The sequence below is a fragment of the Hemiscyllium ocellatum genome, chromosome 6 (genome assembly GCF_020745735.1).
Source record: "Hemiscyllium ocellatum isolate sHemOce1 chromosome 6, sHemOce1.pat.X.cur, whole genome shotgun sequence".
In the NCBI taxonomy this organism is placed as follows: Eukaryota; Metazoa; Chordata; class Chondrichthyes; order Orectolobiformes; family Hemiscylliidae; genus Hemiscyllium; species Hemiscyllium ocellatum.
Window position 1 is genome coordinate 86,085,546 of NC_083406.1, and position 13,338 is coordinate 86,098,883.

Sequence of the window (13,338 nt, forward strand, 5' to 3'; positions counted from 1 at the left end):
CAGGCATAGCTGGGTCCCATGTGGGTCCCCATGGCTACCCCTTCGGGTTGGAGGAAGTGGGAGGATTGGAAGGAGAAGTTGTTAAGAGTGAGGACCAGTTCAGCCAGGCGGATGAAGGTGTCGGTGGAAGGGTACTGGTTGGGATGACATGACAGGAAGAAACGGAAGGCCTGGAGGCCTTCCTTGTGGCAGATGGATGTCCTTGGTGAAGATGAGGCATTGGGGGCTGGGGAAATCAAAATCTTGGAGGAGGTGAAGGGCGTGGGTGGTTTCCCGAAAGTAGGTGGGGAGTTCCTGGACTAAGGGGGACAGGACGGTGTCAAGGTATGCAGAGATGAGTTCGGTGGCACAGCAGCAGGCTGAGGCAATGAACGGAGAAGTCAGGCATGTGAATCTTTGGTAGGAGGTAGAATCGGATGGTGTGGGTTTCATGGACAATGAGGCTGTAGGCTGTGGATGGGAGATCCCCAAAAGTGATGAGGTTGTGGATGATCTGGGAAATGATGGTTTGGTGATGGGAGGCGAGCTGGTGGTCGAGGGGACAGTAGGAAGAGATGTCTGCAAGTTGGCGCCTGGATTCAGCAGTTTAGAGATCGGTGCATCAAACTACTACTGCGCCCCCTTGTCTACAGGTTTGATGGTGAGGTTGAGGTTGGAGCAGAGGGGGTGGAGGGCTGCACATTGTAACAGCGGGAGGTTGGAGTGGGTGAGAGGGGTGGACAGATTGAGGCGGTCGATGTCATAGCGGCAGTTGGCAATGAAGAGGTCAAAGGCAACCTCATCCAGAGTCTAGTCATAATACTGTTATAGTCCATCATGCCAGATAAAGCCAGAGACTGTCCACCTAACCAACTTCTTATCCTCTTTCATTAAGAACATATCAATTTCTTTCCTAAAGTAGTGCAGTAAACTGCCACCCCATATAATTTGATCGTCTATTCAGAGGCTAAAGGTACTTGTTAACATACAGTTAGAGAAGGGTGTTGCAGTTTGTGTGTCCCAATGAAGAAAGCTCATTTATATCATAAACAAAGCAGATAATGCTACACATAGGAAATTATAATCATTACCATTATAGCAAAAAAAAGCTACCAGCATATTGAAGGGAAACGCGGCAAAATATTCAGAGCAGAGGAAGAAATGGGGCTTTAAAATTAGTTTTGGATTGCTCTCATAGTTGACACAGGCACTATAGGCTTCTTCTAAAGAAAATAAATACTACCTGGAGTCCACCCTAATTATTTTATTAAAATGATTTTATATTGCGCTTGGTTCCACCATATTTATCTATTTTAAATAATCCTCTCAACCAGATTGACTTCAAAACCTCGATCCTTTTGGAATCCAAAATCACAATCCCTCACAACATTTTCTCACATGTAAATGACTAAACACTTAGAGTCTAATCAGATAACAGCGGATTATCAAAATGGTAATTTTATCCTTTGCATCATCTCCAAAATTTCATTACACTTCACTTGTGCAGGGGCCACAACAGGGGATAATAATTGAAATGTGTTGTGTCAAAGCCAGATAAAGCCAGAGATTGGTCCTCTTTATGATCTTGGCAGAAAACTTTTTTTAAAATTCAAACTTTCAGTTAATAGCTGAAAAGACGACATGACAATTTTCACATTTTAAGACTTACTGTAACAAACTAAAAGCACTATTGACCAATACTACTTTTGGAGATACCTGACACTTTAATCTATGGAACCAAGCACTCCTTTTACTTTTAACACAATTGTTAAAAACGGTCCAAGTTTACTTCACACTATCCTTTAAGGATTTTCCTGACAGCAGTCCAAATTGATGGACTTTAGAATTTGCTTCCATTCTTTTCATTTCCCAGCCTAGTAGCTTTTGCTCTCAGAGTTGTCCTTCACACCAAAGGCTTTTCCTTGAGGTTCATGCACTAGGTAAGGCCAGGAATATCCAGCCTTGTTCTAAATATTCACAAAATTGGTCCTTCAATCAGAGTGCAAGCCCGCACCACATTCTTGTATAGTGAGCCACAGAGACTTAAGCTTTAAGTTGCTTTGTTTTCTCCCAAGACTGTGACAATTAGCTGTGTCTGGGAGTTTCAGGGATATGAAACTCCCTCTCCTCAAATTCCATTTCTATGACAAGGTTGACCAAAAGAGCCTTGTATCCAGGTAGAAATACTGATTAGATATCCTTGAGACCCCAACGATATTGCATCTTGGAATGAAACAGATAGTTTTAGGAACTGGTTACAATCCAATATTCGCAAAACTTTTCTGGGATTGTGGAGACACAGCACACAAACATGAACACCTTTCACCTTTTTCCCAGAAAAACAATCTGCACACCTTTTAATTTTTAATAATCAAATATCCAAGTGTGTTGTCAGACAGACTTCAAGCCATATGAGCTCATAATTTTGCCTTAATTTGAAGACAGTTGCAAATAATCATAAATCTCATAACTGTATACGTTGAAATATTAACTATTCATCCTAAATTTCCATTTTATTTTCTGACAAACAACTCCATTTCTTATGTACTTTCTGTGAGGTAAAGCTATCACCTTTCAAACTGCCCTCAGGATCTGCCCATACTCTGATTTCAAACATAGTTTCCAACTAGTGAACTAGAGATGTTTATGTATAAGGGAAGTTTGTTTCACACTGAATAACATTACTAGGTCTATATCTATATTTGGAGTATTTTTGTGCTGCACAGGCTCAAAGTGCAGTTTGTTTGAACACACGACAGACACTGCTAGGAAGGATTAATATCCCAAATTTACATTTTTTTTATCTGACTAGACCTGGGTACTTCAAGTGTAATTAATATACAGAAACAGCATGTGTGAAAATAATAAAAACTGCTATAGGATTTAATATGCATAAAAATAACTGTAATTTTTAGCCACATTCAAACAATCACGAGTGTTACAAGGTTAGACTTAAGTTAGGAACCCTCTTATTTTCCAAGTTTCCTCAAGTATGGTTAACATGTAAATGATGTAAAAACTTACATGGAAAAATTCAGTGAGTTGTAACTAAACCCATTATGAATTAAAATGAAAAATTTCAATATCAGAACTCCATTAAAAAAGGTTTATAATATTGGACAGTATTCTACTACAATATTCCAACTGATTTCCAAGTATGACATAATTAATCATGCATTATACACATATAATATATAACGCATACACACTAAAATACACACTCACACAAAATAATATTATTTCAGTGGATTATGCATTCCAATCTAAATTAAACCATTTTTTTCTGGAAGAAACGTAGAATAAGATTACGCCATTTGTCTCACTGCTAGGATTTTTTCCAGCTGAGAACCTCTGAACACAACCTTTAGTGGCCATTTTAGAAAGTAAGTACTATCCTTAACTAAACATCCGCCATACAGTGCCACGACGACAACAATCAACCAATGGCATCCTAGATTCAGGAGCTCAACCTGTCCATTTTATCTAGTAATCAGGAGCGATGTATGCAACATACCATTCAGAGAAATCAATTAATAGTATTAAAATTCTTTGCAAATAGTGCAAAGAAAAGAGACATACTAATGAATGTTTGCTATGCACTCCTCGATCATTGTTATTGGCACAGTTAAAACTTCATGCATACATGCACATCTAATGGTCATGATACAATCTTTCAGCCCTTCCACTACTAGGTGGCAGTGCAACTCTTTCCTTCTCTCAACATTCCATTGCCACCTCCTAGGCAAGTTTCCACTATTGTGTTCTGTTCCCCAATTCATCCAATTCTTTCCCTTACTATGTGGTGTTTTCCTCACTAACCTTTCTCCTACCTCAATCTATTTCCATTTCTTCCCCATCTATCCTTTAAACTTACCTTGAAGAATGCCACAACAATGGTTTGGCCTGATGGAGAGGCCTTTTTTAAATAAAAGTGCACAACCAAGGAATTGGGCCCAAAATTGAACTTGCATAAAAGTTGACATGAATTACAGATTTGTGAAACGTGCACTAAGATTTTACATCAAAATAATGACTATATCCACCGGCCATAAATTCAGGGAAAACTCCGCCTCCACCAGACCAAAAGACACAGATTTTACAGTAATTAGACAATTAAAACGCCTGCAGTCATGGTCTCTCATGCAGGATGTGTCACCTTGAAGAGCAACCAACAATCAGCTCTACAAAATAGCCATAATGGTCACAGGCTAGAGTTAGTCAGATAGAGGATGGGGATTCCTGAGCACTGCTAGAGAAGGGGTTAAGAACTTGTGGGTGCAAGTAAAAATTTGGGTGGGGGTCTTCTCATGGGGTTGGTGTGAAACTATGTTCTCTGTGCATACAGGATGCCCAGTCAGAAAGACCCCACACAGTCAATGTCCCACTCAAGGACCTCAACTGTCCTAAATGCGAACAGGTTTCCTATTACCTACCTGACCTCTGGCAAATATCAGTGGTAGCAGCATATAATGGGCAGAGGTGCCCCTGCCATACCTCCTAACTTTGCACTGCTGCTAACCCCCTCCCTTCTGATCCCATCTCCAGCCTCAATACCAACCAGCACACTCCAGGTGGGATTTGTGGGAGCATAAAATTCTGTCCCAAATCTTAGCATGATGCACTTCAGTTTACAATATACCAGGTCGTGCAGAGATTCAAAAACTACTGGGTTCCATGACTAAAAAAAAGTTAACAATTGATGGATGAGAACTTTCGAAGTCCTTAACTAACTTTGCTTAATTTTGTTGCAAGTTGGATCAGATTAGTGACAAATAATCTGTTTGATATAAAAATAGAGTAGATAAATAGAGTCATAGAGATGTACAGCATGGAAACAGACCCTTTGGTCCAACCTGTTCACGCCAACCAGAAATGCCATCCCAATCTAGTCCCACCTGCCAGCACCCGGCCCATATCCCTCCAAACCCTTCCTATTCATGTACCCATCCAAATGCCTCCACCACTTCCTCTGGCAGCTCATTCCATACACATACCACCCTCTGCATGAAAAAGTTGCCCCTTAGGTCTCTTTTATATCTTTCCCCTCTCACCCTAAACCTATGCCCTCTAGTTCTGGATTCCCCAATCCCATGGAAAAGGCTTTGTCTATTTATCCTATCCATGCCCCTCAATTTTGTAAACCTCTATAAGGTCACCCCTCAGACTCCGACGCCCAGGGAAAACAGCCCCAGCCTGTTCAGCCTCTCCCTATAGCTCAAATCCTCAAACGCTGGCAACATTCTTGTCAATCTTTTCTGAACCCTTTCAAGTTTCACAACATCTTTCCGATAGGAAGGAGATCAGAATTGTACACAATACTCCAACAGTGGCCTAACCAATGTCTGTACAGCTACAACATGACCTCCCAACTACTGTACTCAGTACTCTGACCAATAAAGGAAAGCATACCAAACGCCTTCTTCATTATCCTGTCTACCTGCGACTCCACTTTCAAGGAGCTATGAACCTGCACTCCAAGGTCTCTTTGTTCAGCAACACTCTTTCGGACCTTATCATTAAGTGTATAAGTCCTACTAAGATTTGTTTTCACAAAATGCAGCACCTCACATTTATATGAATTAAACTCCATCTGCCACTTCTCAGCCCATTGGCCCATGTGGTCCGGATCCTGTTGTAATCTGAGGTAACCCTCTTCGCTTTCCACTACACCTCCAATTTTGGTGTCATCTGCAAACTTACTAACTGTACCTCTTCAGCTCGCATCCAAATCACTTATGTAAATGACAAAAAGTAGAGGACCCAGCACCGATTCTTGTGGCACTCCACTGGGCACAGGCCTCCAATCTGAAAAACAACCCCCCACCACCACCCTCTGTCTTCTACCTTTGAGCCAGTTCTGTATCCAAATGGCTAGTTCTCCCTGTATTCCATGAGATCTAACCTTGCTAATCAGTCTCCCATGGGGAACCTTGTCAAACGCCTTACTGAAGTCCATATAGATCATATCTACTGCTCTGTCCTCATCAATCTTCTTTGTCACTTCTTCAAAAAACTCAATCAAGTTTGCGAGTCATGATTTCCTAAGCACAAAGCTATGTTGATTATCCCTAATCAGTCCTTGCCTTTCCAACTACATGTACATCCTTTCCCTCAGGATTCTCTCCAACAACTTGCCCACCACTGAGGTCAGGCTCACCGGTCTATAGTTCTCTGGCTTGTCTTCACCACCCTTCTTAAACAATGGCACCACGTTTGCCAACCTCCAGTCTTCCGGCACCTCACCTGTGACTATCGATGATACAAATATGTCAGCAAGAAGCCCAGCAATCACTTCTCTGGCTTCCCACAGAGTTCTCGGTTACACCTGATCAGGTCCAGGGGATTTATCCACCTTTACCCATTTCAAGACATCCAGCACTTCCTCCTCTGTAATATGGACATTTTGCAAGATGTCACCATCTATTTTCCTACAGTCTATATCTTCCATATCCTTTTCTACAGTAAATACTGATGCAAAATATTCCTTTAGTATCTCCCCCATTTTCAGTGACTCCTCAAAAAGGCCGCCTTGCTGATCTTTGAGGTGCCCTATTCTCTCCCTAGTTACCCTTTTGTCCTTAACATATTTGTAAAAGCCCTTTAGATTCTCTTTAATTGTATTTGCCAAAGCTATCTCATGTCCCCTTTTTGCCTTCCTGATTTCCCTCTTAAGGAAACTCCTACTTCCTTTATACTCTTCTAAGGATTCACTCGATCTATCCTGTCTATACCTTACAAATGCTTCCTTCTTTTTCTTAACCAAACCCTCAATTTCTTTAGTCATCCAGCATTCCCGATATCTATCAGCCTTCCCTTTCACCCTGACAGGAATATATTTTCTCTGGATTCTTGTTATCTCATTTCTGAAGGCTTCCCATTTTCCAGCCGTCCCTTTACCTGCGAACATCTGCTTTCGAAAGTTCTTGCCTAATACCGTCAAAATTGGCCTCTCTCCAATTTAGAACTTCAATTTTTATATATGGTCTATCCTTTTCGATCACGATTTTAAAACGAATAGAAATATGGGCGCTGGCCCCAAAGTGCTCCCTCAATAACACCTCAGTCACCTGACCTGCCTTATTTCCCAAGAGTAGGTCAAGTTTTGCATCTTCTCTAGTAGGTACATCCACCTACTGAATCAAAAAAATTGTCTTGTACGCACTTAAGAAATTCCTCTCCATCTAAACCTTTAACACTATGGCAGTCCCAGTCGATGTTTGGAAAGTTAAAGTCCTCTACCATAACTACCCTATTATTCTTTCAGATAGCTGAGATCTCCTTACAAGTTTGTTTCTCAATTTCCCTCTATTAGGGGGTCTATAATACAATCCCAATAAGATGATCATCCCTTCCTTATTTCTCAGTTCCACCCAAATAACTTTCCTGGATGTAGTTCTGGGAATATCCTCCCTCTGCACAGCTGTAATGCTATCTCTTATCAAAAAGGTCACTCCCCTCCTCTCTTGCCTCCCTTTCTATCCTTCCTGTAGCATTTGTATCCAAGAACATTAAGCTGCCATGCCTGCCCAACCCTGAGCCATGTTTCTGTAATTGCTATGATATGTCAGTCCCACGTTCCTAACCATGCCCCGAGTTCAATTGCCTTCCCTATTAGGCCCCCTGTATTGAAATAAATACAGTTTGATTTATTAGTCCTACCTTGTCCCTGCCTGCTTGACTCACTTCTGTTTTCAGCTGTACCTGTCTCAAATTGATCTCTTCGCTCACTATCTCCCTGGGTTCCCCACCCCCCACCTTACTAGTTTAAATCCTCCCAAGTAGTTCTAGCAAATTTCCCTGCCAGTATATTAGTCCCCTTCCAATTTAGGTGCAATCTGTCCTTCTTGGACAGTTCACTTCTACCCCAAAAGAGATTCCAATGTTCTAAAAATGTGAATCCTTCTCCCATACACCAGTTCCTCAACCATGCCTTTATCTGCTCTATCCTCTTATTCCTGCCCTCCTGCTTGTAGCACCTGGAGATGTTACTACTCTCGAGGACCTCCTTTTTAAATTTCTGCCTGACTCTTTGTCGTCTCCCTTCAGAATCCATTTCCCTTCCTATGTCGTTAGTTCCAATGTGGACATTGACCTCTTGCTGGGCCCTCTCCCCCATGAGAACATTCTGCACCGTCTCTAAGACATCCTTGATCCTGGCACCAGGGAAGCAACACACCATTCTGCTTTTTCTCTGCTGGCCACAGAAACGTCTGTCTGTACCTCGGACTACAGAATCCACTAACACAATTGATCTCTTGGAAGCCAACGTACCCCTCATTGCATTAGAGCCAGTCTCAATACCAGAAACTTAGTTGTTTGTGTTATGTTCCCCTGAGAATCCATCATCCCCTACATTTTCCAAAACAGCATACCTGTTTGAAATGGGAATATCCACAAAAGACTTTGGCTAGCTGCCTACCTCTCTTACCCTTCCTGGAGTTAACACATCTATGTGACTGTATCTGAGATTTTTCCCCCCTTCCTATAACTGCCATCCATCACATACTGTTGCTATTGCAAATTCCTCAACGCTTCTATCGGTCTCTCCTACCGATCCACTCAACTGATAAGATTTGTTTCCAACAGCATTTATGGCAGATATAATCCGCAGAAACCCTTAAACTCTCTTTAAACTCCCACATCTGACAAGAAGTACATATCACTGCAAAGGCCATTTTTGCTCCTTCACAATCTACAGACCCAGAAAATAGCATCGTCTTATTCCTCTACAAAACACTGCTCCAGGTTAAATTAATAGCTATGGCTTATATTTTAAGTTTAATCAAGAGACTTATCTCCAAAAACATATAATCAAGGAAGAACCCACTGTACTCACTAATGCAACCTTTCTTTTGAACAGATTTAAAACAACAATTAACTTATCGGATTCTGTGCTGTGAACTTCACCCAAACCAGTTCCTCCAAGATTAGTTGTGAAATTCACTGTTTGTTAATTTTCCCAGATGCACTCTGATGTCCAGCGGTACATGAATTCAAAAAGAGCAAAGGCAGTAACTGTGCAGGCTCCGTCTCTCTCTCCTGCACTGTCCTCACCATGTGCTTACTTTGTCTGCTCTTCTCCGTTTTAAAACTGCTGTTGTTTTGACTTTTTTTTTCCAAAGTTCCAAAACAATGCAACAGCATATAAAACAGTAATTGCTGCTCCTGAAATTCGCGGAATCACCTCCAGCACCTAAAATACCTCAAAAAAAGGAGCAACTCTTACAGCCAGAAATCTTTCCTGTCCTCCATCTTGGATTACCCAGATTGTTCCATTCTAACTGTTACCAAGGCATCTAGAATTTAGCTTCCAAAGTAGGACTTTACTGCCTAAGACAGCTAAAGATTATCTGCCTTAGAAATTTGTCCCCAGTGATGTGTGTCAGGACATGATAAAATAATGAAATATAATCATGTTAACTTGATGCAGATACTAAGTCCTCAAGTCTAAAAACCTATGAAACTAGAACAGATTTCATCTGCAATGAAACCAGAGCTTGAAGGAATATTGTAATATTTGTCTAGTTTGTCCAGTATTCTTATGATCACCAGTACTGTTCACATTTGTTCATACATGTTTTGCTCACATTTATGCAAATGAAAACACATTTAAGTCTTTCTATTTTCATTCTCTAGTCAATCCTGTTTCCATAACTGTAATTTATTAATCTTTGTTCTCTCAGCTCTTGTTTAAAAATGCTTTAACTCTTAATGTATCAATTATTCTTCAAAATTTCATTACCCTTTTCCAAAAGTCTGACCAGCAATTTTCTTGCAATTGAGGTGAAATTACAAGGTGCCTACACAGTTATTCATAACCGCATGCACATCATAATGCCTGTGTAGGCAGACAGGAGATATTCTCAAATAAATCTTCAACAGGAAGACAAGAACTGGCTACAAGCAAGTCACAGCATTACAGTTTTGAAAGTGGCAACACAGAATTCAAGATGCAAACAGTCCTGTCATCCTCTGTGATAAAAGTGGAAGAAAGACACTTAATTTATTGTTTGATTAATTTCAAGCCAATACAAGTGCAGAATACAAAACATGAAAACATTAATGTAATAAAAACGTTTCACAAGTATATGCAAACCAATTACTCGGATTATAAGTAATAATTTACTGATACACACTTGTAAAGTATTTTCAATTAATGAACCGATCAGACACCAGGAATGGTGGGTATGTTCTCTCGGTCCATTCCAAATGGCATTAGATGGATTGCCAAGGATATCGTTATTTTGATAGGAATGGAAAGGTGAGGTGTGGTCATCGATATCCTGGAAGTCCTCTGGTTATTTATGGGACTTCTTTGAATACTTCATAATTGATCATCAATAAATTTACTCGTGCACTTCTTACGTGATGTCTGAAGCCACAATAGGTCCTCATCCAATTGTACTATGGTCATTTAACACGGTGATACACTGTAACATAAATGAAAGGAGCTATTTGCTGACCTACATTGTTCACTATAAATTGTTCACGCTTTCTGATTCACTGGATCACTTTTCTCCATTTTGTACACCAAAAGAGCTCTTCATTTCTGACAGGAATTTTTAATAATGGCTCCTTCAGAAGTACATACCCACGACAGGTCCTTCTCTGACAGTTCAACACTATCAAAGAAAAATCATACTCCTGTTTTCATAGTAGTCAGTTGCCATTTTTGAAATGTAATGGTCTAGAATCAGAGTAAAACACGTTGACAGCTGCTTCAAAATAGTAAGTATATAAAGTAAGTGAAAGATTAGGGCTTCAGATGGGTAGGGTGCCAGGTAGGTAGGAGAATGGGTACCAGATGGCATGGGTGCCAGATAAGTAATGCAATGTTTAGGTTGGGTGGAGATATCAGGTCTGCTAGTGAAGAGGGTGCAGTCTCGAGCATAGGAAGAAATCATGGGAGGGAGGGTCTCAGTGCGAGAAAAGGGGTTCAGGTCTGTTGGTGGAACGAAGTGTTGTGTCATGTCCAGCAGGAAGGGGTGTGGGGTTAGGTCCTGGGCATAGCTAGTGGGCTGTTGATCAGGATCTGTGGGAGGTGCTGTTGCCAGTGTGAGAGAAATGTTACATCAGTTAAATAGTTAGTCAGAAGTTTAACAGTTTAACTTTTCCTGAGTAACTACCAACTTAATTTCAATAGATTTAAATAGACATGTTCAGGTGACTCCAGATACAGAGGATTATCCAGAATCATCCCCAAGTTCCTGGGCAATTCCTCTGAAGCCTACATCAATGGAGATTCCACATGGTCCCATCTACACTGCAGAAATGATGATTTGGCAAAAGGAAATCCATGGCACTGTGTCTAAAGCTTGTAAAAGAATATCAATTGAAAGTGTAGCATGCTCAAACAAATAAATATTTGACCATAAGGACAATTTATCAAACATACAAGGAGATGTGAAGGGGAATAATATCACAAACACTGGGGTGCTGGTTGACAGCTCAAGGCTTACCAGGATGATCAATGCAACTCTTCCAAAACCTTCTCCATTTACTCTTGGCATCAACTGTATCTATGTTTAAAAAAAAAAGAAAATCAAATCTTCTGATAGCAACAGTAATTATCATGCACTCCATATACTTGTCTGAATTCTAAGACAACAGTAGGTAACATCTACAAGATGATGGCAGGAAATGAAACTCACTTGAAGCATGTCCTGCCCATATATATTCACCCATCAATATTCTTGCCAAATTCTAATTCATCATTTCTCTCAACTGAGCTGAGTTCAACCCTACTGAATATACTCAGTCCCTTGCATTTCATGAACCAAGGAAATTAGTTAGTTCCTAGTCGACAAAAAAGTGTATTCCAAACTCCTTAATACCATTACCACTTGCGTTACACATAATCCTCTTGCATTTTCTGTCACTTTTATTTATTTGGTTCTCTGGCATATTTCTCCTCCACCTCCTCAGTCTGTTTTCTCTCCCTCACTGTCTCTTTTCATAACACCACAGATATTTACAATATCCAAGGTGGTAATTCAGCCGACTGCAACAGGCCAGCTTTTCTTCAAGCAATCCACAACAAATTCTTCTGCCTACTTTCTGTCCATAATCATCAAGTCTTTTATCAGTATCTACAAGTCAGAAGGCAGAAGGTGAGTAGATACTCAAAAGATGAAATGTGCTTCAGGGTGACTTACCCTGAAATACACCTGCACTACTCACTTTCATCTTTTATTATGCTATCAAGTTTTGTGTATTCCCATCCCTCTGAGCAAAAAAGTTTATTCTGAGGTCCTGATGAATTTCTTGGTGAATCAAATTGATGGCCTCTAGCTATGCTCCTATCCCAAAATGGAAACAATCAGTGAAGGATTATCAAGTATCTGTAAAAATCTTTTAAAATTTTAAATACTGTATATCTATTTGGTCACCCCTAAGTTCTCTCAGGAAAAAGGGATCCAGCCTGTTCATACCTTCTAGAAATGCACCCTCACTAATTTCTGTTTTACCCTTGTAAATATTCTCTAATCTTTCTGGGGCATCTCTCTCCTTTACAAAATATGCCAATCATAACTGCATGAAGTTCTCAAATGTGGTTTAACAGAGTGTTGTCTAATAATTTGTTGATGTTTGTAAACTTGTGGTGATGAGGACACCATATTCTATAAAATGCATACAAAGGATGGAGTGAAACCTGTAAGAATCTCCCGAAAACAAACTTGGAATCAGGGAGAGTACCAAGGTTACCCATAACATTGCATTCACTAATCTGTCCTTGCCTTTCCAAATACATGTACATCCTGTCCCTCAGGATTCCCTCCAACAACTTGCCCACCGCCGATGGCAGGCTCACTGGTCTATAGTTCTCTGGCTTATTCTTACCATCCTTCTTAAACAGTGGCACCACATTAGCCAACCTCCAGTCTTCCCGCACCTCACTTGTGACTATCGATGATACAAATATTTCAGCAGGAGCCCCAGCAGTCACTTCTCTAGATTCCCAAAGAGTTCTAGGGTACACCTGATCAGGTCCTGGGGATTTATCAAGCTTTACGCGTTTCAAGGCATCCAGCACTTTCTCCTCTGTAATGTGGACATTTTGCAAGATGTCACCATCTTTTTCCCTACATCTATATCTTCCATACCCTGTTACACAGTAAATACTGATGCAAAGTACTCGTGTAGTATCTCCCCCATTTTCTGCGGCTCCACACAAAGGCCGCCTTGCTGATCTTTGAGGGGCCCTATTCTCTCCCTAGTTACTTAGATTAGATTAGACTTACAGTGTGGAAACAGGCCCTTCGGCCCAACAAATCCACACCGACCCGCCGAAGCGAAACCCACCCATACCCCTACATTTACCCCTTACCTAACACTACGGGCAATTTAGCATGGCCAATT

The 13,338-nt window shown here is 40.7% G+C and overlaps 1 protein-coding gene across 2 annotated transcripts in view; it reads right to left on the reverse strand.

Moving 5' to 3' along the window:
• Positions 1-13,338, reverse strand: part of atp8a2 (ATPase phospholipid transporting 8A2) — a 564,661-nt gene that overhangs the window by 536,741 nt on the left and 14,582 nt on the right. For both annotated transcript variants that reach the window (XM_060826104.1, XM_060826105.1), the window contains exon 3: positions 11,439-11,498. In XM_060826104.1, the coding sequence (XP_060682087.1) occupies positions 11,439-11,498 (60 nt within the window). The remainder of the gene's footprint in view (positions 1-11,438; positions 11,499-13,338) is intronic.